The 25,759-nt window shown below is 44.0% G+C and overlaps 1 protein-coding gene and 1 pseudogene across 1 annotated transcript; both read right to left on the bottom strand.

Moving 5' to 3' along the window:
- Positions 1–447: 447 nt before the first annotated feature.
- Positions 448–9,520, bottom strand: LOC125541389 (annotated as a pseudogene).
- A 7,400-nt stretch (positions 9,521–16,920) lies between these two features.
- Positions 16,921–19,455, bottom strand: LOC125536687 (receptor protein kinase TMK1-like). Its single transcript, XM_048699934.1, has 2 exons — positions 18,816–19,455; positions 16,921–17,582 (listed from the first exon to the last, which is right to left on the bottom strand). Exons 1-2 carry the CDS (start codon positions 19,215–19,217, stop codon positions 16,923–16,925), a joined length of 1,062 nt encoding a protein of 353 aa, XP_048555891.1. The 5' UTR covers positions 19,218–19,455; the 3' UTR covers positions 16,921–16,922.
- Positions 19,456–25,759: the final 6,304 nt, after the last annotated feature.

The raw sequence follows: 25,759 nt of genomic DNA, 5'->3' as shown, positions 1-25,759 counted from the left end.
CCTCCGCTTTACGCCCGCGGCCTTGGCGACCTTCTCCGCCGCCGGCCGGGATCACGCTACCGCGTTGGCGCCCGGAGCGCGGGCCATCGCGGCAGGGGCAGCCAGATTCCCGCCCTGCACGACCACGTTGCCCTGCCGCTTGCGGGCAGGCGCGGCTTGTGCTTGGGCGACGACGGCGGGGCCAACATGGCCGGCGACGAGATCCGCCCGAGGGGAAGGAGCGTGCGCGACCTCGACGGTGACGGGGGACAGCATGGGGTCGTCCATGGCAGCGAGGGACGGCCGAGGAGGAGGAACCGAAGCTTGCGGAGGGGGGCAATGGTGGCGGAGGGTGCGGGGAGCGGGAAAGGGCGCGCGGACATGTCCCTCCCGCCAAATCTCGCAGCGGATAGGGGTTGAGCTCGGGTCGGCCTCCCAGCCCATGAAGATAGAGGTTGGGGAAGAAGATTTGCTGCGCCCCGTAAAAATATTTGTGGGCCGGGGCGGGATGCGGGGTCTGATCGTGCAGATTTTCCGGCCCCAACCCGCAATTTGGCGGTTATTTTGCAGGCCGGGGCGGGATACGGGGTCTGCTAGAGTTGCTCTTATACCTTCATGGTGCCCCCTCGGCTCCTTACAAAACTACATATAATAAAACTTCTTAGGGACACAGGAACGTGATGCTTAGCGGCTATCAAGTCAAGCGTCTGTCTGAATGACGCCGTACAGAGTAGCCCAATTGTCGCAAAGAAGTTGAGCCTCCTGCAGAGTTCACCAGAACGGAGGGAAATTGACAAAATCAGAACCACTTTGATAGAAAAAATGAAAATGACGTGGACAAAAAGGAAATGAAATTCTGACGCATTGTTCGGCGTCATAAGCCGGAAATTTAGTTCAGGCCAGTCATTTTCCCCACTCAATCCAGAGATCACCAGCTTTCATTTGGCTGGTGATTGAAGCACTACTCAACTCCATGTAAAAAAATGATCGTAAAAAAGAAACTCCATGTCGGTGAGCATCAATAGAAGCCGCTCATTCTGAATGCAAGCTTTAACATGGTTTCGTTAGTGGAGCAGCACCATATGGTGAGTATCAATAGAATAGAAGCCACTGCATTAACAAGTGTTGGGTGTTTGGTTGACTAATCTATATCTATACCTACTATTAAAGAGAATAGGTATTTTTGGTTTGGTTCCGCTTTGTTTCGTCCCGTTCTAAGTATTTTCATGTACAATATTTTTTTTGTAAGGTCCGTTTTCCGTTTGACGAATATACATGTGCAAACGGAAAGAAACCGTGACGTGATATACGTGCAAAGGAAACTAAGCGTACGTGTTAAGGAAACTAAGCAGCCAGCCCGTATTTCTATTTTTTTTTCTTATCGAAACAATGACCTCTCGTTTCAGACTTACCTGCCTTTCTGAACAGTACAAAAGGCTGCTTGCATGCCTTTTTTTAATCAAATTGCTGGGCCTATTTGAGCATCTAACAATTGTTGCTAAGCTTTTCTGGGCCGCGAGCCACATGAGAAAAACTTAATCTCTAGTCCAATAGGCTGCAAAACATCAATATTTCATGTGAAATACTCCTACCTTGCTCCTTTTAAGACAATTCCCACCCGTTTATATAGGTTAGGAAGTTGGCTGTAATATCAACAAGACACCTAGAAAAAGGGAAGATGACAACGGACGAGAGGGCGACTAAAGTCATGACAAAAGAAACGATGGATTTAGGACGTGGTGCACCCTGCAAAGAGGGACGTGTGGGCTCAAAGAATGAACTTACTAGGAAGGATTGTGTGTGTGGGTCGGAACATTCAAGGAAGGAAATGTTGCATGACACTATGAGTATTTTTAAAGTTAAAGGAAGGAACAATTTTAAGGCTGCAAAGAGTAGCAAGGATTGTGTGTGCGATGTCGTGCGCCGATTATTAACTGGAGGCCTAAATTGTTCGGAGAATGTATTTTTTCTCTAAACCTTGGCAACTCCTTGTCATTGTTTGGATGTCGTCTTGCTGGTACGCATTTTGGCCTACCAAAGCACGGGTTGTCGTGCTAGCACATGCACGCCAATTTATTTCCCCGTTGCAACGCACGAGCATATGTCCTAGTAATACTACCCTATGCACAGGATCAAATGTGTTGCATAAATATTTCCCAGGGTTGAGAGTTCCCTAAGAAAACAAAAACATACTATAAATCATGTGGGGCATGCTCGGAAAATTTGGGACAGATAGACGGAACTCATGGCATACCTTTCTACTCTACTTTAGCACCTTCAAGAGCCTGAATGCACCAATAGCAGCAGTGACAAAGCTCCTTCTGGGTTGATTGTTGCTTGTAAATGGCGAGGTCCTTGGCATTGGACCAAGTTTATGATTTGGACTAGGATCTGAGCTTGCATAGGCTGGATACACCTTCAAAGGAAGCCGGGCTTGTAACACTGACCTCCAATGTGGAAAAAAAACTTCTCCTTGTGTATGTGGGATCCCATCCTCGGCCTACTTTCTTTCTCACAGCCTGTCATATATTTCATTAGAGGTACATCATAAAACAAAACATCCATACTTCCAGCCAGCACCTCTCGCTTGAGATGTATTATGTTGATCAATACACAACATTGGTGTTTCATTAGATATGAATGATGTTACTGCAGTATAGTAATTCAAGTAGCATGCTTAAGCAACATAAAAAGCTGTTGAACCAGCACAATGCATGGCACAAACTCGCAGCTGAAACATGCTTTGTTATTGGTTTATTGCCTCTAACGATTATATTACACTGGATCTTATTCTATCAAAATCTTTCTCGCAGGCACCAAATAAATTTCAGATGCAACAGAGCATTCAAGAACAATAATAAAGTGTTGGAAGTAACAATAATGTGCAAAGCCCCCTTGGTGAAGTCCCAATGTTGACGTTACTTGGAACCTATAAAGTTCAGCTATCTCATTAAGCTAATTAAGCCTCCTTTTTATTGCATTTACCCCTTTTCTTTGGTAAAAAAACCTGATGGGAAACACATTAGGATGGGGGAGATGAACCATAGTTGGAAAAGGTGATATGCATTTGAAGGCAACTCAAAGCTAGAATTCAGTTTCTATACATGTAGTTTCTATACATGTGTGTGAACACACACTAGGTATTCTAGGCTAGAATTTAGATGTTTTGTACTCCCTCCGATCCATAATAATGGTCGTGGTTTTAATTCAAATTTGAACTAAAACCACGACAATTATTATGGATCAGAGGGAGTAGCTCATTTAATAAGCACTAGAAGCAGCTTGAACATGTCCAGTTCAGTAGCCAAAGTCCATTAGAACACAAATACTTATACTCTATAAATATGGCTGAATTCGGTACTGCAAAGCTTCCCAACTTTGCAACACCAAAACCATCACGTTGTGCTCTAGTTAGTAATCCATTTGTGCTGCCACAAGGTGTAGGCAAAGCTGCTTGGTACTGCTGCACCAAAATCAGTATTAAGGTATATGGGTTACCTTTGTTTGTTTGGTGTGTTGCCGTGCCATAAGGGAGAGACCGTCATTTTCAACAGTTGTGACCTGGACTCGAGATTAGGGCAAGATGAGTACAGTCAGAAGTCAAGAAAACGAGCCTTAAAACAAAGATTCTATTATGTATCTGAAAGCGTTCATGGGATTTGTCAATTTAGGAAAAATTTACTACTCCCTCCGTTCCTAAATATAAGTCTTTGTAGAGATTTCACTATGGACCACATACGGAACAAAATGAGTGAATCTACACTCTAAAATGCATCTATATACATCTGTATGTGGTTCATAGTGAAATCTCTACAAAGACTTACATTTAGGAACGGAGGGAGTACTTTACATATTCTTAAAAATAGTTGATGTAACATAAAATAAAAAGAACAAGGAAAGGGCACATATTCTTATAGCTTTCTTTCTTTTTGCTGCCACAATATCATTACCCGTTACCAACACCATCAGTCTATCCAAAACTAGATCAACCGCGGATTTGATTATCTTTACCTTTTTCTCTGCAGCATCCAGATTGGCCGATTCCATAACTGCCATGTTTGCATCTGTAAGCCCTATTATCCATTTTATTAAAAAGGAGAGAGATTAAGACTCGGTTTGTTTAATGCAAAAAGAATCACTTGAGCCCCACGGCCCCCACCTTTGCATGACTCTCCGTTTGACTTTCTGCAGTCATAAGGCTGGCTTCAAGAAATGGAAGACAAATAGAATAATCAGAAAAATAATCATTTATTCACATAGAAAATTATCGTGAGCAATACAAAGAGTAGTACAGATTTATAGTGTCCATGGGATCTCCATTAGGGCAAAATCCATACTCCTTGAGGATACGTGAAACATGTTGAAAGACCTCCACATGGGGCACCTACATGACATACAAGCTGTTGTATAAGGCAATATATCACTAACATAGATCTACCATATATACAATGTAGCAATTACATAACCAATTGTAAGCAGCGAGATAATTAATATGAGTTGGAAGGCAATAGAACAGTGTGCAAAAAGAGTAATCGCATTCAATTCACTAGGTTTCATAAACTACATAATATACATATTCGGATTCATCTAGATTAATGTATCATGTCTATCTTGAAGCAAAATCTGTTAGCTCCCACAAGTTCTGTGTATTTAACTACACGTTATGATCTAGACGCTTCAAAGGTACGGGTAAAAAACTGCATCACACTTCTGTATATTTAACTACACGTCACAGTTATTCAAATTCCAACTAGTTCAAATCACTTTAATAGTTTTATTTTGGTTCCCCAAAGAGAAAGGTGTCAATTTCTTCAGGCTTTCTTCAGGCTGTATGATCCAAATGAAGTTCAGACAAACTTAAAGACCATACACCTAGTGTTTCTTGAACTACATTGAACTGTCCTCCTGGACCACAGACAAGTTGCTGTAATGAGCTCCAACTCCCTGTTTCTTGGAGGACCTGGAGTTTGTAGGCTAAATAAAGTACATTAAGCATAAATTTCCAGTCTAACATGAATAAAGAAGGCTCATGTCAACGCCCTTAATATACCCCCAGCTCCAGCACCTAGAATATTTGGAGCTGGGAATCATGCCAAACAGCTGCAACCATAAAAATATGGAAGTTGCCATTTTTGCCAATTTATCTTCCATGCGTCCAGAAAATAAACAAAGAGAAATGACACAAGCACATGTTCTGTATTCATGCACCATGCAACAACATTAACCAAACGCCTGATGATGATACATGCAATTTTACGGCTAAAAACGATACAACGCAGTGACAAAACGAGAAAATAGACATAAGTGAAGCCAAGAACAAACAAAATTGGCATTTCACACTATACTCTAATATGGAGATCAAGAGTTTCTGTCACCAATTTTTTCACTATTTATGCATACATTAAATATTAATTGTAAGATTCGTATTTCCATGACAAAAATGCATATGGTAGTGGAAAAGGAACTAACATGCTCCTTTTAGTTGTAGTGTGTGAATTCAATGTAGAAACCATCAATAGTATCTATCATGAACTCGTATAGCAATCTCCTTCACAATGTAATAATATCAAGCAATGTCTTAGAAGATAAAGAACAAAAGGTGTTCTTATAGTTTGTTTGTCTGGTCAATGACGAAGATAAAATAAAAGAAGTAGCCAGACAGGGGATCTGATGTGGATAACTAATAACAGGCTGGTTGTTACTAATACTTCTGACATAGAACAATTCATTAAAATAACTAAAACGACGGCTTTACTCCCATCAATTATTTGCTCTTGTTTCATTATCTCTGCCATCACCTTTCCCAAGTGTTCAGAAATAAGAGGTGTTTGTACAGTGGCGGAGCTAGAGAAGAAATGCTGGAGGGGCAGAAGGCAAATATAGCAATCTTGAGGGGGCCAAAGACTATACTTTTTCTAATTAAGCACATTGAGGTTAGTATTCACAAACTACGCATTCTCACACATATTATCAGGAAACTGCACTTTCTTTAGTATGAGCTGCAATGATAGGCCAACAGGTCAACCACTCTGAGGTCAGAGCCACATGTGTATGACATGTTGTTCATAGTTGTCCAGCTGGTAAAATATGCAGCTTTATGATAACATTAGCACAATAAGTACAAATCTGGGATAAGGGCTCGAAAAAGTAGTAATTCAGTGATAATTTTGAGATAGATAATTGCTGCAAGAAAAGTTCATTTGTTTAAGCAAGACAACTCTCAAAACATTGCAGCAAAAGGATAAAACAAAACTGGAGTAAAATCAAAGGCAAGGTTCAACAATATATAAGAGTTCCATCCTCCATATTAGACCCAAGAAACCTTCCAGGAGCAACTCTTGCATTAACCGTTGTCGTTAATTACAGGGGCAAGATGTGGAGCGCCAGGAATTTCCATTGTGCCTTGGTCCTAGAATTTTGCGCCCCCCCAGCCCAGTAAACGCAGGCGGAGCAAGTATAACATTATTATTTTTATTTGTGGTGAGAACTATCTTCTTGGCAAGACAGAGCAAGTATTACCTCCGTCCGGGACGGAGGGAGTATAACATTTTTATTTTCAGTTGAGGTGAGAATTATCTTCCTGCTAAGACTAGAGCATGTATTTTTTTAAACAACAGCACTAACAATAGTAAAAGTACAAATATTAAGTAAAAGGCATATGAGGCACTGCGGCCACAACATACCAAAAACGCTTACCTCAGAATGCGTTTGAATGTATGCAGAAAGATCTTCACCGGCATGGGAAATTACATCAACAAGCAGCCATGCGCAATCAGTAAGTGTCTTCCTTTCCTCCAGAAGCTCCGGTGCCGTTGCATGTGAACCTTTCTCCCATCTCAAGGCAAATGAACGCCTCATTATACATTTATTGATAATGTCAAACCCATTTTTCTTACTACTGCCATTTATCTTGGAAGAACTGCCCCCACGGATCTGCTCTTGAGCAGCCAGTAGTAGAACAGCAGACTGGATAATTTTTCCATCCTCAATGTAATTCCAGAGCTCTTGAAGTACATTATTTGTTTTTTCTGCAAGCAGTCTAGTTGTGTCCAAGAAGACCTTCTGTAAAACAACAACGAACAAAAAATAAAGTCCATTTAGCATTCATATGCAAGCAAGTAATGTTGAATAAACTTTCTGTGTATCGCCATGTTTCCTCCTATCAAAGTAAATATGGATTAGGGACAATCTCCAAGGCAAAGAAAATAACATTAATAACTAGCAACACTTTTTATATATTTTATTGATGACTTTTTATCCTTTACTATAAGAACATACGGAAGACATGAAGTAAGACAAAAAAGGATCAACAAACAAAAACTTTACACTCTCTGACAAGTTGAGATGAAAGGATGCCCGGCACTTAGTATCACTAATTTCATTATAACCTGTCACGGGTTTATGGTATGACCACAATTACTTTTTGTGTCATGCTGCAAAAGTAGTAATACATATAGGGAGGGAAATGAAACAGACCATCTCAGGTAGACACAGCAGATGAATAAGCTTGTAGATATAATCCAGATGACTCTGGTTGTGAGAAAGATTGTCCTCCAGATACTTATGGAGGCAAGTATTCTCAACTGTGACATGGAGCGGGAGTAGATTCTCAATGACATCAAAAATGACATCATTGCGAACTGTGCGCACATTGGGCGATGCACCATGGCGTAAAAGCAGCTTGATCATGTCCACAGAGAACCTTTCAGCAGCTTCGTGGAGCGCAAAGTATCCAAATTTGTTTATGCAGTTGGGATTGGCGTGCATCCCATAGAGCTCAGGTGCCATGCCCTCCAATACAACTTTTGCACATCGCAGGGCATTGAAACTGACCATGAAGGTTAAGGTTTGTGCGGTGATGGTAAGATCCGATGACATGCCCCGGCCTCTACAGTTCTGGAAGAGTCGGAGGAAGCACCAAGCACTATCCTTTACAAGGATGGGCTCCAATTCGGCATATTTGTCCAAGAAGTTATCAGCCACCCACTAGATGAGTCCGTCACAATTGAAAAAGGTGAAAGGCGTCAGTTATCCCATTAAAAGCACAACAAAATAAACTGTCTTGTGGTCTACGGAGGGTGCATGTATGACAACAACAATGAGAACAACAACCCAAGCATAAAGATAAAACCAAACATGAGGCACCAACAAGGAGGGAGGAGAAAGTAAGGGGATCTAAAGCTAGCATGGTTCAGGCATGTGAATCCACGTGCTCCAATCCAAGGTAACAAGCATATTGTTTTAGTTGACTTAAGTACCCTATAATACTACCGGGTTAAATAATAACTAATATAATGGAATGAGCCATCAATCAAATTATGTGAATGAAGGTAACACAAACTTGGGGAGCAGGGTCTGGGATGATTATGTCGTTTGCTATGGACTTGGCGATCTCAACATCCCTTTCTAGCATAAGCTGAAGAGAGAATGTCAAGAGTCAGCAGTGGGAAAGAAAATAAATAAGGGGAGAGAAACATCACACAGATGGATAGTTATCATACCTTCTTAACCTTTTTCAAATCAAAACCCTCAGTAACTTGAAAATAAGGGACAGGGTGGTCTGGATAATCATTTCTTACTGTAATTGCTTTAACTTTACCATTAACGTTGTATTTGCTCAGGGCAAGTAAGTCCCTTTTCCACAGTGCATCAAATTTCAATTCCATCCTTTTGTTTTCCTGAAACAAGGAAGTTTAATCTCAAATTATGTTCCAAACAAGATTACTATGCATGGGCCACTGAAATAAATCCAGGATGACCCTGAGATAAAATGAGTCCTCTCTAAAATGGGTCGCGGATCACTGAGACATAAAACATATGGTGCAAACAGAAAACGATGTATTTACTCTGTGAATCCTGAAATGTAACAATGCTAGGTGTGAAATGAAGGGCCGCAAAAGTCCTGTCGAAATTTGATGTTACAGTTGAACAAGTATAAACGATATTCACTGGTTAATGACTCTCATGAATAACTAAATTGCCCTGTTGATGCCACCTGAAGCACAACGAGACATCTTCACATGCAAGGAACGACTACCAACTAAACAAAAACAGTAGTCGCATTTTAAGTACTGCCATATTTACTTTTCATATAAAAAACACGTCATGAATCAGTCCAATGTTCAGTCCAATGTGCAAGGAATCAGTCCAACAGCTCGCAGAGTACATACACACAGATGGGCTAGGAAGCAACTGAGACTCTGGCGAAACAAGGTGCAAGAAAATTAAGCTTTCAGTCCGATGTTCAGATTAGACACCCGTCGGAGAGAGTTTTATACTCAGATCGGAAACTAGATCAATCAAGAAGGACGCGACTAACAATTTCAGCAGTAATCTAGGGCAAGATTCAGCGCACACACAGAAACCATACATCAAACGAGAAGGACCGGAAGAGCGGTGCGTGTGCGGCGGGAAGAGCGGTACCTCGTTGGCGGCTCGCCGCGGATCTGGAAGGAGGCGACGGCGCGTACGTCGGCCACTCGCCTCGCGCCGGAACACTGTATCTGACGGCTGGGAAGGGGGAGTTTTTTTTAGAGAGATAGAAGCCGACGTGCGATCAGAAAGGCCCATTGAAATTATCAGAACGGCACGGCGGGCGCGGCTATGTGCCGCCAGCAGCGAGACCGAAAAGGGCCGGCCAGTAACCACTTGCAGCGCCACGCTAACGTCAAGATGACATCGTACGTGTTCATTTTTTTTAGCTTTCCCTTCAAACTACCACTTTCGTTTTTAAATTATGTTTATGTTTGAAATATTCTAATTAAAAATATGTATATTAATAAAACCCTTTACATCAAATTAAGAAAAGGTTAATCTTGCATTTGAAAAATATTAAATGTGTACAGAAAATGTTTCTAATGTATACAAAAAATGTATAACATTAATGAAAAAACTAGAAATGTTTATCATGTATGCGAAAAAATGTTAATCATGTGCAAAAAATGTTCATCATGTCTACGAAAATGTTAGTCATGTGTACGCAAAAATGTTTTTATCAGCTGAAAAATATTTCAACATGTATTTGAAAAATGTTAATATATTTCGAACATATTGTTTTGCAAAAAAATTTAAATATGTATTTGAAAAAATTTAAATGTCTATAATTTTTTTGCATGTCTACAAAAAAATGTACAAAAGTAGGCATGTGTTGGAAAAATAAAAAAAAAGTAGACATGTTTAGAAAAACAAAGAAAACCGAGAAAAAACAAAAAGGAAAGCGAAGAAACAAAAAGAAGCAGGAAAGAAACAAAGAAAATCAAAAGTGCAAAACAAGAAGAAAAAACTGAAGAATACCGTCAAAAACAAAGGAAACTGAAAAAATAACAAAGAAAAAAGAGAAAACAGAAGAAAGCAGCGATAAACTAAAAAACAAAGAAAATAGATGCAAAAACAAAGGAAAACCGAAACATAATGAAGAAAAAAACCAAAGAAAACTGGCAAAAAAAGGAAAACTGAATGAAAAACAACGGAAAAGGAAAGAAGAAAATCAGATTGAACCGACGAACACACCTATTAGACCCGGCGCGAGGGAAGCCAGCGATCGACGCAGCTAAACGGGCCAGCCCATTACTGTGTCGCCCAGTGGCGATTCCTATTAAAAATCAGTACCCGCGACAAAATAGCTGTCACTCGGCATCGCCCACCCAGACACTCTTAATACACGGGATGTGTCGGGCCAACGGCGCTAATGTTTGAAAAAAAATCTAGAAAAAAAATAGGGTGTGTAGCACACATGCCCATCCTCGCGGTCCAGGCACAACCCGGTTATAAATGTGTCCGGTCAGCCCCATCATGGGGTGGGCACATGCTATGGGGCCAGCACGCCAGGATACATACATTTGGCCACCTTTGGAAATGACCAAATGAACAATTAGAAGCCTCGACCCTTTTTATGAGTATGGCCACCTCGGTTATTTTTTTGGTTACCACTAAAAATGTTTATTTTTTGGCCTTGTTTAACGAAGAGGAATGGAAACAATTTTAGAGAGGGGAATTCACCTTATGTGGCGATCTCTAGCGAGCCGCTGGTCCTTATCTCTAACCTCCCGAAGCTTGAAGAGGCTTAACTTTTCAAAAGGTCATTTTAAGGAGTTAGGCCGCACCTAACCGAACCGTCAACCGATTTTTCTCCTCAATAATTTAGGAGTCACTTCGGATGTGCCTCAAATTTAGAAGTCCGACGCAACTTCTCAGCAAAAGAATGCCTCCCCCCCCCGACAGCCTTGCTCCCCCGCTCGCCCTCATCCATGTCGGCGTTGACTTTAGTGTGGACCCGTAGCCTCCGCCACCATCCCGTCGACACCTGTACCCCCCGCCACACTTAGATTCGCTCACCGGTGGCCATCGCTGCGCTTCGCTAGAAGTGTTCACCCTTTTAAAAATTCGATGAATGCATTTTAAATTTCATGAACACTTTTTAAACCATGTAGCATCCGGCCACGTAGTTGTCTAGTTCCCTCCGATGTCTCTTATACACGCAGACGTCACAAAACATGTATATACACTCATCCCTATAAAATCCACGTACACTCTACCCCTATGAACACATTCGAAAGACTAAGCTGACACTTCACACATGTGCATCGCTATCGACAGGAATGTCGCCTCCCACTAAACGAATATTCTGCCTTTAGGAGACACCAAAGCGTGAAAAATATGTGGTCTGATCCCTTGTGGGATTAGGGTACCATTGCTCTAGTAACCATCCAATTAAAGATTGGTTCTCATGTTCTGGTCCTGATTGTAATCCAATTCTGTTTTTCATTTTTCAGGAATTGTGACACCAAACTTTATTAGGTAATAGTAATGTTTACAGGTAAAATAATTGGGCTATAAGGTAGAGCCCGACCTATACCTAGCAAAGACGCATGCTTGATGAGATTATGAGCTTCAAAGTTGAAATTCCATTATTCATGAGCAAGCTTGGACTGAATGTAATCTAATTTTTTTTTTAGACAACCTTATGAAGCTTTTATTAATTCGTCACAATGTTTACAGGAACGAAGGGAAGGTCTCTATGGTGTCCCAACCACACATGGTGGCCATCCCCGAGAGATGAAGTATACTCCGCTAAGTTGTGAGCTTCGAAGTTCGAGCTCCTAAATTCATGGCTAAATTTACAAAAAGCAAAATCCGAGGAGTGACGTATGATTTCAATGTTGATGCTGTGGTTCCTTTTCTTTTCTAGAAAAACTAATTCTGCTTTCTAGGGCCTCTCTTCCCACTAAAATTGGGCCCAGAGCCTGGATCACTTCCTCTCCAAATTCAGCCCGTAGCAGCCACAGAAATCAGGAGCGGCCCATAGTAGTTTTCCTCTCGACCAAATAAACGGTCAGCGAGTTATCAAAAAAAAAAAAAGGGTCAGCGGCGGCGATACGGCGAGCGAGCTCCTCTTCCTGCCTCGCCGCTGCTCATCTTCCTCTCCGTCCCATTGCAGGTCCACGGGACGGGAGGAGCCGCGGGCCGCTGCTCCTCGACCGGCACCGAGCAGCGCCACCGTAGGTCCACTCCGCGTGTCGCCGCATGTCCTTCCTGTTGCCTCTGATGGGGATAAGACACGCATCTGCGGATCTGCCTCCGGTGCTCCACCACCTTTCCATCAAGCTGCAGTCTTGCTGCGCTGGTCCTGATGAAATGCCTGGTAAGTGATGTAATTACTGATTTTTTATGTGGTGGTCAGGTGGTCAGGTAGGCAGTGCTGTTGACACAAGTTGCTCCATGTTTGGTATGTGAAATTCAGTTAAAAAATCAGCAGTAGAGAAGTTCATATTGTGCTCGTTTCACAGCTCAAGAAGGCACACTTGGTCAAGCAGGATCTTAATCAAGTTAACCAATGCACCCAAGATTGCCCATATCCCCATCAAACCCTTGCGGCATTGGTGATGGGCCATGCAGTCTAGGCACAGACAGACAGTTTCTGGTAAGGAAAAAAAATATTCAGTTTGCATAATGGTGATGTGCTCTTTTTCATGGATTGTTGTCATTGCTGTTCAGAGAGGCTGCCAGAAAGCATGTGACACAATTAGTGTATGTGACCAATTAACGCATTTCTGGTAGTACAAATAATAGATGGACTCCACAGCGTCACATCATACTCTTAGCAGTTTGGATACTTTAATGTCATGGATATTCTGTAGTGCTATTTGCTCTGGGTGGGTTCAGAGGGTACCAAACTTAACTGAAAGTATGTTAGAAAGGTGAAACTATCTCCCGCGCCACTCCCTTCCGAAAGAAACTCAAATTTCATTGTAGTTAGTCTTTTCTGAAAGAAACTCAAGTTTCATTGTAGTTACCACATTCCAGTATCCCCACCATTATTGTTGATTCCACTCATTTCTGAAATTAGTAACAAAGAGAGGGTTTGCTTATTACGCTCGAGGCGAGGATAATCCAAATTTCTTTAGAAGATGCTACAGGCTGATTAACAAGTAAAAGTTCAGTACCATTAATTCCTTTTTTCTTGGGTGCAACATTCATTTACATCAGTTTCTTTTTTGTGTGTTTCATTTCTTTCTTTTCAGCATGAGATCAATTTGTGTATTTTAGTATAACGGCATTGTACTTTGCACCTTTGCTTCGCAGATATTATTCTGAGGAGATACACATCCATGTATTATGCGGAACATGGCTTGAAGATAGTGCTAAGTAGCTGGATGCCAAAATGGATACATGTTTTAGTGCTATGTTTCAGTGTAAGATCACCCCATCCCTGGCTATGTCTTCTATGATATTTTAGTTCAGTTTATCAGTTTCGTTCGGCAAGTACCCACATGCCTATTTAGTTAAGATCCCAGCCTATAGTTGTGAATTATACTTGCATGTCCTTTCAGATGAGTGTAATCCTCCTCCATCTTGATATTTTCCAAACTACTAATATGTTCCCTTTTACCAGTGAAAAACGGTACTACATAATTCGATCTAACTGTAACATAACTTATTTACTGCTTTATAGGTTGCTCCCATGAGACATGATGCTTCTTTTGTCACATTAGAATAGAGGTAGATCTGCAGTTATGTTCCTGATCTTAGGTAATGGTACTGTGTTAGAGAACAAATCCATTGATGCTTTCTTACTTTGCATGCAAATTGCTTTCTGTAGCTCTCTGCATAGTTTCTACATAAAGTGTTAAGGGGGTTTTGCCCACCATCTACATAAGTGTTGAATGATAATTTTGCAGGTTTTGCAGTCAATGCTAACTTCGCACGATTGTTGAAGATACTTGGCTTTCCTTTTTATCCTGTAGACTGCTAGGGAAAACATACATGTTATTTGCCAAAGTCTGCTCTGTTGGGGCTCTAAGCACTCTACGACTGCCACCATCTCAGCTCAGGGTCAGCCTATACGCCGATGACGCGGCTCTGTTCATGTCTCCTTCGGCAGCAGACATTCAAACTACCAAACAAATCCTGCTGCTCTTCGGTTCTGCCTCTGGGCTCAAGGCCAATGTTCAGAAAAGTGTTCTTCTTCATATTGCTTGTGATGATATTAAGCTCCAAGAGCTGCTACAGAACTTCCCGGTTCCCATCAGTCAGTTTCCTTGCAAATACTTGGGTTTGCCTCTCCACTTCAGGAACATCACAAGAACGGACATCCAGCCAACTCTTGTTAAACTGGTACCTAGGCTGCAACGTTGGTGTGGTAAGCTTTTATCTAGTGATGCTCGCCTTCAGCTGATAAACTGGGTACTCTCGGCAATCCCCGTATACCTCATCTCCCTTTTCAAGCTGGATAACTGAATCATCAAACAAATAGATAAGCTGAGAAGGAATTTTCTGTGGCGCTCCAAACCTGACGCTGCGGGTGGCATGGCTCTTGTGAATTGGAAAACTGTGTGTCGTGCCAAAGCTCGGGGTGGCTTTGGCGTACTCGGTCTCAGAAGATTTTGACGTGCCCTGCGACTGTGCTGGAAGTGGTTTGACTGGACTGATAAGGATAAGCCTTTGGTCTTGCTCCTCCATCCCCTGCATGCGACAAAGATGACTTGGCTGGCTCTCTTCTCGGCTTCCAGATATGTCACGGTTGGCAATGGTCAGCGCACCAGTTTCTGGTGTGATCAATGGCTTGATGGGCAGGTTCTGCGCTACTCTGCTCCTGACATCTTCAAGCTCTCTAAGTGCAAGAACATTTCTGTTGCACACACACTTACAGATCATGGTTGGATGTTTGGGCTGCAAAGGATGTCAGTGATTTCTGAGCTTCGACAACTCACACAAGTCTGGCTACGTCTGAAGCAGGTATCATTCCAACCAGATACTGAGGACACCATTAGCTGGGTCTGGAACCCCTCCCAGGTGTACACGGCTGCATCCTCGTACCACTGCCAGTTTCTTTGTTCCTTCTACCACTTACCATTTGATAAGCTTTGGAAGGCCCCGGTTCCTGCCAAGTGTCGTTTCTTCATGTGGCTGTGGCTTCGGGGAAGAATCCAAACAAATGACAATCTGGAGATTCATGGCATTCCCTGTAATGATGCATGCAACCTATGTGATCAAGAAGATGAATCCCCTTTGCACCTTATTCTGAAATGCTCCTATGCTAGAACAGTTTGGCAGCAGGTTGCGAACTGGAGTGACACCCCTGCTTTGGCCACTCATGCCCAAGAAACTGAGTCCATCATGGAGTGGTCAAACGAGCACACCTGCAACTTGCCCAAGAAACATGTATCCACTGCAATCTGCACTGCATGGAATCTATGGAAAGAGTGTAACAGGCGAGTCCTCGAGCGCAAGTTCTTAAATGAAGCTGCTCTTTTATCCACTGAAGAAAGATACTCCCTCCGTTTTTATTTAGTTCGCATATTAGCTTTGGTCAAAGTCAAGCTTTACAAACTTTGACCAAGTTTATATACAAAAATATTAAGATATACAATAACAAATCAACAACATTAGATTTATTATTAAATGTACTTTCACATCGTATAGATTTATTATGATAAATGTCTATATTGTTTTCTATAAACTTGGTCAAACTTTGCGAAGTTTGACTTCAGTCAACTCTAATATGCAGAGTAAATAAAAACGGAGGGAGTATATTGCAACCGACTTTCTCCTTCTGCTGGATAGCCGATGTTCAAAAAGCACCAGAACCTGAGCCTGACTAGTTCTGTATTAGCTTGGTGTGGGACACCTTAACCCCAACCTCTTGTAAAACAAGGAATTTGTATTTGTTTTCTCCTACTTAATATATTGGCAGCAAAACTGCCAAATTCCTCAAAAAAAAAAACATAGATGTGAAAATACTAGCAAACAATTTTTTTCAACTTCTCACGGCCCTGGCCGAGACATTACTTTTCAGTTCAATTGCAGCACAAGCATAAATGATAACATAGCACTGAGTACCGATCCTAAGATAATCATCACAGACAGCAGCTAATTAAGCAAGTACTTAAGCATCGCAAAGACCATCTAATCAAACAAACAGAACAACAATGACCCTCATGGCGGCCACAACGAAGCTCGAGATGCACGCCTGGGAGGTGCCTGAGACGGTGAGGTTCGGGTTGCCTTCAGCCCAGATCGTCGTGGTGCTTCGGAATCGTGGCATGGTGCCCTCCAAAGAGTTGTGGGAGACGTCCAAGACCCTGAGAGACGGCAATCCCGCAATAGAACGCGGTACAACGCCGGTGATGTTGTTGCCTGCAAGAAGAAGCGCCACGAGAGACTTGAAGTCATCGAAAGCGGGGTGGATAGTGCCGTTGAGCCCAAGGCGGCAAAGGTTGACACCGGTGATGGAGCCGCTCTTGTCGCAGTGGACACCGAGCCACCCGTCACAGGGGTGGTTCCCCTTCCAGCTCATCGCAAGAATCTGTGGGTAGTGAAGTGCCCCGGCGATGGTGATGAAGGACTCGACACGGCTGTTGTCAGAATCGCGATTCTGTTATACGATTCTACGACTTTATGATCCAAACTAACCTCTATGATTCTACGATTTTAGTTCATAGAATCTACGTTTCTATGATCCTGATAGTGAAGATTCTACGATTTGCGATCCTGTCATCGGAGCTCCGATCCGATTCAAAATCACGATTCTGACAACCTTGGCTGTCACATGGCCCGGGCTGTGGACGACAGAAACTCCTATCGAGGGACGCCTCAGCAACATCAGTCTGCACCGATCCTGCGAACACTGGAAGTGGCCCTTGGAATAGATTGTTCCTTAGTGTGACAGAAGAGAGACCTTCGAGTCGGACTAGGGTCGCTGGCACAACACCAGTGAGATTGTTATGCGCAAGAGTAACCACCTGGAGGCTCCATAGTCCGCTGAAGTCAGGTAACGGCCCGGTGAAGCTGTTCCGGTCGAGTCGAAGTTCTTCGAGTTCCGGAAGTTTCGCAATGAAGTTCAATGGCCCCGAGAGGAAGTTAGCACTCAGATCCAAGTGGGTGAGGGTCCGGCTTGAGAACGTCGTCGGAACCTCGCCGGTGAGCCGATTGTTCCCCAAAGAGAGACTGCCGAGGGCGGCGAACGTGCTGGAGCCGAGGAATCTCGAGAGCGTCCCGGTGATGCTAGCGTTGTTGGCGATGTAGTCTTGGAGGTTGCCAATCGTGTGAGGATTGTTTGGGAGATCCCAACCCTCAAGCTGCGAGTTGTTGCTGATGGTGAAAACCTGCATCATGGTTTTCCTTTCAGTTTAGACTAGTAAGTGATGTTCAAAGTGGTAATGAAGGCGAAAATCAAGGATAGACAAATATTGAATAATGATGAAAAATATATGAAAGAGTTGAAATATAAACTTGGTTCATACATAAGATGTATCACATACATTGGAATAGAAAGATAACTGCTTCTACAAATTTTGTCAGTGTCTTCTTTCGCACGGCATAACACAACTACTATGCGAGTGCATCTTTGTAGAAAATATCATGTAAATTTCCCAACGGATTTTTTTGTTAGATCGACACAGGCTTACTGTGTGGTGTTTATCAATGGGAAGTGAAATAACTGAAGTGTGTGCTCTTTCAAGTTTAAAAAACCTATTATTTACAAACGGTAGGATGATAAGTCAACTGAGATCAGATCATGCTAAGAAAACGTTGAGACCATGCAACCTACTCCTTCCGTTCCTAAATATAAGTCTTTGTAGAGATTTCATTATAAACTACATACGAAGCAAAATAAGTGAATCTACACTCTAAAATGCATCTACATACATCCATATATGGTCCATAGTGGAATCTCTACAAAGACTTATATTTAGGAACGGAGGGAGTAGTTACTTATCAAGATTAACTTCGTAAATTGAAGATGTAAAACATCTAGAAACAGCAATGACCAGAAGGCACAGACTTTTGGCGTCCCTTTAAATAAGTGAAGAAGACTCATTAAGCAACCACTTGCAAATTTTCAACTAATAAAGCCAACAGCCGACTAAGCAATTCTACTCGGTTGAACAAAGTGAATAAAAGGAAAATGAGTAGAGGGGCATTAGTTGCACCAGAAATTCTGAAAGATTGCAGAGTTCAGAATTGTGACACTGGGTGGGTTGCACTCCTCAATGATCTACAAGCAGTATATTGTGCCAGCCGCTGCCTTTCCCTCTGCTCCCTTTACCTCTCCCAATGTAAAGAAACAAAGAAAGAAAACACTACTCCTACCTCATAAGATTCCTTAACCATGTGTTCATCCACCCAAATCTGCTATCTTTCAGAAAAAGCATACGTCTGAAGCAAAATTGACTAACTGCCTGAAACGTTTTCGAGCGCTATTCCTAATCCTAAACTGAACTGAAGTGAGCTGCTAATTCATCATTCAAGTCAAGCACAGAGTTGGCACATTGAGCAACTGAGAATGAACTTAACTGAATTATATATCGAACTAACAAAGTACAGTAGATCATTACCTGCAGCGATCTCGCGCCGGCCAAGAACCCAACGGCCACGGACGTGAAGTTGTTGTTGTCCAGCCGGAGGAAGACGGTGCTGGGGAGCTGGCCGGTGATGGCGTTGTCCCGCAGGTCCAGCTCCTTCAGCCACGGCAACGCAATCTCCCCCGGCAGCGTGCCGTTCAGGCTGGCGTTGCGCGCGCGGATCGCCGTCACCCTCCCACGCTCATTGCACACAACTCCGGTCCAGCCGTGGGTGCACGGGGATGAGTCGTTGCCCCACCCCAGAGCACGGTCCGCGCCGAGGGACGTCGCGATGGTCTGCATGCTGTAGTCGTCGTTGACGCATACGCATCCGGGGATGGCGGATGCGGCGAGGAGCAAGAAGCATCCGGCGACGACGGAGAGAGGTGACGACATGATGGAGAGAGGCGCGCGACTCCTTCCTAGGCGAGGCGGAGGAGGAAGACGCCGGCGTCGTGTTGGTGCCGCACGCGAGCAGAGCAGAGGGTGCAGGGGGGACACGCCGGCGGGTCGGCCACTTGAGGAGAAGAAATGGAGCAAGGGGAAGACGCCGGCGCCGGCTTGGTGCTCTGAGGAGGAGGAGGAGCAAGGCGCCGGCGTCCCTAAGGGTGGGCAGCGGTGCGGTGGTGGTGCCGCTGCCCCATGGTTTGGAAAAGTGGGAGCTCAGTCACGCGCGCGGATGGCTTGCTCTCTAGTCTCCCTTCTGACTTGTCAGACTCCAACGGTGGTCAAACCAAGTAAACACAATGTGATGATATTTACCTTTTCTACTTTCTTTACTTTACTTGTATGTACTGTATATAGGAGTAGTAAGTATGCTTGCTATCCTGGTCACCGGCCACAGAGCGATCACAATCGGGAGACCCATGTCATCCATGTGCTCCAATATGTACCGGGCTGCCCAAGTTTGCATCTCCAAAGACACAAAATCTCAATACAACAGCAATATAAATCTGAATAATTAAAACAATAACAAATGGTCCGGAATTAAAATAATTGTTCAAATCACAAATGAATACAAATGAATAAAATGGGAGTCTATCTCTCATACATTTGCCACTAGTACTCAATGAGATCATGTGTGTGGCATTGTCCTCAATCTTCTGTTTGGTCTCAAAAAATGAATTGATCTGATCTGGATTCCTGGCAGGCTTGACACGACTACCAATATTTTCATAGTAAAAATCTAAGTTTACATCCCTCTTATTCTCGATGATTATGTTGTGAAGAATTACACATGCAGTCATGATATTTGAGAGGAGTTTCTTATCCCAGAAGCAAGCAGGACGTCGAACAATGGCAAACCGAGTTTGGAACACACCAAAGAAGCAAACCGAGTTTTCCACTAGCTAGCTGAGCAAAAAGATATGACCTATGCAGTACATTTATATCATTGAGAGACCTCGGCCATCCAAAGAAGCAATGCCAAATCCACAAGTCATGTGAAGTCATGGCTTCAAGAACAATAGTGGGTGTACTGCCCGGCCCAACCCATAGGGCAGTTTGTAACACCCTCGATGCGACTATATCTCCCACGTGTCGAGGCATGACTTAGAGGCATAATCGCATTGAAGGCATATGTCGCAAGTCAGGTAATCATCACAAACATCCCATGTAATATAGATAATGAAAAGGGATAACATAGTTGGCTTACACTCGCCACGTCAATCAAGTACATAAATAACATACATCATCCAAACACTCATGGCCCGACTATGGCGCCAAAATGAAAGATAACCCAACATGCGACATGGTCCCGATCACCCCCAACAGGGCACCACTACTGATCATCAGGAAAAGAAACATAGTAACGCTGAGAGTCCTCGTTGAACTCCCACTTGAGCTCAAACGCGTCAACTGGAGCGGTATCACCTGGACCTGCATCTGGTGTAATAGTAATCTGTGAGTCACAGGGACTCAGCAATCTCGCACCCTCGCGATCAAGACTATTTAAGCTAAATAGGTAGGATAAGGTAAATATAAGTGGAGCTGCAGCAAGCGACTAGCATATATGGTGGCTAACTTAATCGCAAAAAAGAGCGAGAAGAGGAGGCAAAGCGCGAGCGAGAAACTAGAGAGCAACCTGCGCAAACATTACTCCAACACCGTGTCCACTTCCCGGACCCCGCCGAGAAGAGGCCATCACGGTAACACACTCAGTTGATTCATTTTAATTAAGTTAAGGTTCAAGTTATCTACAACCGGACATCAACAAATTCCCATCTGCCCATAACCGCGGGCACAACTTTCGAAAGTTCAATCCCTGCAGGGGAGTCCCAACTTAGCCCATGACAAGCTCTCACGGTCAACGAAGGAATAGACCTCCTCCCAAGACGTTCCGATCAGACTCGGTATCTCGGTTCTTCAAGACACTTCGACAGGTTAAAACAAGACCAGCAACACCGTCCGAATGTGCTGACAAATCCCGATAGGAGCTGCACATATCTCGTTCTCAGGGCACACTCAGATGAGCAAGACGTCGGGTAGGCCAGCCCAGAGTTGCCCCTGGTAGCCTCGGACATCGCTCGGTTGGACCAACACTCAGAGGAGCACTTGCCCGGGGGGGGGGTTAAAATAAGATGATCCTTGAGTCTGCAGAACCCAAGGGAAAGAAAAGGCTAGGTGGCAAATGGTAAAACCAAGGTTGGGCATTTCTGGAAAAGCTTTAATCAAGGTGAACTATCAAGGGGTTCCCATTATAACCCAACCGCGTAAGGAACGCAAAATCCGGGAACATAACACCGATATGACGGAAACTAGGGCGGCAAGAGTGGAACAAAACACTAGGCGAGAGGCCAAGCCTTCCACCCTTTACCAAGTATATAGATGCATTAAGATAACATGGCAATATAATGATATCCCAACAAGTAAATAAATGTTCCAAACAAGGAATGGCCTCCAATCTTCACCTGCAACTAACAACGCTATAAGAGGGGCTGAGCAAAGCGGTAACATAGCCAATCAACGGTTTGCTAGGACATGGTGGGTTAGAGGTTTGACATGGCAATTTGGGAGGCTGGCAAGCAAATGGTAGGCATCGTAGCATTGGCATAGAAAAAGAGCGAGCAAACTAGCATAGCAAAGATAGTAGTGATTTTGAGGGTATGATCATCTTGCCTACAAAGCTGTCAGAGTTGACTGGATCCTCGAAAGCAAACTCAACGGGCTCCTCGTTAGCGAACTCGTCTCCCGGATCTACCCAAACAAGGCAAACAAGCAATAAGGACACAATCAACCACGTGCAAAGCTCAAACAATATGATGCAAAGATGATATGCTATGCGGGATGCGATGCGGGATGCATATGCGAGATGTGACAAGAAATGCATGAACCTGGCCTCAACTTGGAAACGCAAGTATGCCACTAGAAAGATGAGATGAAATCGCTTGAAAACGATATAAAGAACGCCGGAATCGGAGTTACGGTTTGAAAATGGCAAGCGATTCAAATATGACACCGGTCTGCGATTTACAGCAAGTAGCCAACTAAATGCAATGAGATGAACATGCTACAGCACTCAAACATGGCATCAAAATACATGGCAGGGAAGCATTCAAGATGCTTAACAAAAGTCTAGCACTGAGCTACGGCCAATTCATCCATTAACAGGTTCAAACAAGCATGGCAAAAATGCAAATGGCAAACAGATCTCAGACTTAGTGAAATTAACACTTGTCTGGAATTTCAGACCAAGTAGCTCTCTTCGGAGCAACAAAACAACATGCTACAGGACCTGAACATGACAAACTAAAACATAGCATGGAGCTACTCAAATAGCTTAACAAAAGTCCTTTAGTGACCTTGAGCCAAAAGGGATCAGAAAATATACTAACAAGCACACAAACATCGCAAAAACATAATTAGTTTTCAGACAGTGAAAACTGGCACATGCTGAAACTTAACTCAAGTAGGCATGTTTACGAGCTCGATGCACTCACCACGGTGCAAGTCATGGCAAGACAAGCATACATCCATTAAGAAGGCACAAAATTCAAGTTAGACATGGCAAGAACAATAGCATAGCATGCATGGATCAACTACAACATCATCGGCAAAATTGCAAACAAGTTGACAATCTGCCCAGATTCACAAAGTAGTAAAAGTAGAGCTCGATTGACTCAAGCTAGGGTGCTCCATAATTGCAAACAAAGACATGGATAGATAGAGCACCACAATATTAACAAAACTCCTTTACTGATCATCCTCAAAAGAGGCACAGATCACTAGGAAACAACAAAAACATATGGCATCATGAGATAAATAGCTCCAGGACTTAGTGAAATTACTAAGTTCCTGAAAACAGAATTACCAAATGCCTCACTTTGCAAGCTTGCACTAGTCACCACAAACATCACAAAAATACATGGGTTGCACCTCTGGAAAGATGACAAAACCCTTAACAAAACATATGTAGAGCATCAGGGCATATCATGCACACAACAATCATGGCAAAAATGATAAATGTCTAAGATGAAGTAGCAGATCTGACAATTAACTCAAGTAGCCCTCTTCTAATAACATTTCGGGCATCAAGATGAACTCAAATGAAAATGATGCAATGGAATGAAATGATGTACTCTCTGAGTTGAACATTTTGATATGCTATATGCATAAATCGGAGTTACGGATGCAAAGTTACGGGGTCATGAACATGTGCACTTGGACTGGAATTTCTGGGACTTAGGAAAAATTCAACCTCCGGATTAGGGTTTTTTTGATCTAGATCTCGCGCACAGAAATCGAGGCGGACGGAGCACTGTAGATGGCCGGAGTTTGAGCTCGCCGGCGAACTCGCCGGGGCGGCGCGGAGGAGGGGCGGCCGGAGTCGAGGGAGGCGGCGGCTGGCGCGGAAGGAGGCGGCGTCCGACGGGGTCGGCGAGGAGGGAGACGGCGGTCGGGGCGGCGCTGGCGGCCAGATCTGGCGTGGCCCCCGGCGATGGCGTGTAGCGGGGCTGGCCTGCTCGGCGCCGAAGCGGAGGATGGTGGGCGGCGCGGGCGAGCCGGTGGGAGGCGGCGCGAGGCGGCGCGGGAAGCGGGCCGCGGGGGCCGGCCGTGGGCTCCCGAGCCGCGCGGTGGGAGGCGGCGGCGGGTGCCACGTGGCTGGGCGCAATTTGTCCGGTGGAAAACGGACGTGTCCGGCGCGGTGCGAGCGGATTTTTAGGGTTTCGGGGAGGAAGGAGATCCGAAATTTCGGGGGGGGGGGGGTTTAAATAGGCATAGAGGGAGCTAGGAGAGTCCAAATGAGGTGCGGTTTTCGGCCACGCAATCGTGATCGAACACTCTATATGATGGAGCAGAGTTTGGTGGGTTTTGGGCCAAAATAGAGGGGTGTTGGGCTGCAACACACATGAGGCCTTTTCGGTCCCTCGGTTAACCGTTGGAGTATCAAACGAAATCCAAATGATACAAAACTTGACAGGCGGTCTACCGGTAGTAAACCAAGGCTGCTTGGTAAGTCTCGGTCCAATCCGGAAATGTTTAATCCCCACACACGAAAGAAAAGTAGAATTGACCACCGGAGGAGAACGAAGCGCCGGAATGCAAAACGGACAACGGGGAAAATGCTCGAATGCAAGAGGCGAACACGTATGCAAATGCAATGCACATGATGACATGATATGAGATGCATGACAACGACAACAACACACGAAGACAAAGACCCGAACCCGATAAAATAAAATAACTTAACGCCGGAAACGGCAAGAGTTGGAGTACAAATTGGATAAGTTACATCCGGGGTGTTACAACACTCCACCACTACGAAAGGATCTCGTCCCGAGATTTAGGACTGAAAGAACACCGGGTACTCAGAACGGAGGTGATCCTCGCGTTCCCAGGTAGCTTCACGGTCGGAATGGTGTGACCACTTGACTTTAAGAAATTTGATTGAGTTGTTGCGAGTCTTGCGTTCAGTCTCTTCGAGAATAGCAACTGGGTGCTCATGATAAGAGAGATCTTCTTGGAGCTCAATGTCATCGAAGTTGACGGTGCGGTCAGGAGTCTTGAAGCACTTTCGAAGCTGAGAGACATGGAACACGTCATGAACATTTGCAAAGTTTGAAGGAAGCTCGAGTTGATAGGCGAGATCGCCTCTCCTGCTGACAATCTTGAAAGGTCCCACGTATCTAGGGGCGAGCTTCCCTTTGATACCGAAGCGACGAGTACCTTTCATAGGAGAGACGCGGAGGTAAACATGATCTCCGATCTCGAAAGCCAAATCACGGTGCTTACTATCATAGTAGCTCTTCTGGCGGGATTGGGCTGCTTTGAGGTTATCACGAATGACTTTGCACATTTCCTCTGTCTCTGTGATTAAGTCATTGCCCAAAAGCTGACGTTCATCGGTTTCAGACCAGTTGAGAGGGGTACGACACTTCCTGCCATACAGAATTTCAAATGGGGCCTTGCCCGAACTTGCTTGAAAACTATTATTGTAGGAGAATTCAGCATAAGAAAGACAATCCTCCCACTTCATGCCGAAGGAGATCACACAAGCCCTGAGCATATCTTCAAGAATCTGGTTGACACGCTCGACTTGCTACTAGTTTGAGGATGAAAAGCTGTGCTGAAGCGGATGTTGGTGCCCAAGGCCTTCTGAAAAGAATCCCAAAACTTTGAGGTAAAGATGCTGCCACGGTCTGAAGAGATCACTTGAGGAATACTGTGCAAAGAGACAATCCGAGAGGTATAGAGTTCCGCCAATTGAGCTGCAGTGATCGACTCTTTGATAGGCAGAAAGTGAGCCACTTTGGTGAGTTTGTCGATGACAACAAATATAGCATCATTGCCACGCTTGGACTTTGGAAACCCGGTCACGAAGTCCATTTCAATGTGGTCAAACTTCCATTCTGGAATGGCAAGAGGTTGGAGGAGACCAGCTGGCCTTTGGTGTTCTGCCTTCACTCTTCTGCAGACATCGCATTCATTCACGAATTGAG

Source organism: Triticum urartu, chromosome 2 (genome assembly GCF_003073215.2).
Source record: "Triticum urartu cultivar G1812 chromosome 2, Tu2.1, whole genome shotgun sequence".
Classification (NCBI taxonomy): domain Eukaryota; kingdom Viridiplantae; phylum Streptophyta; class Magnoliopsida; order Poales; family Poaceae; genus Triticum; species Triticum urartu.
Note: the sequence above shows the minus strand (reverse complement) of the source record. Positions and strands in the feature narration are given on the sequence as shown.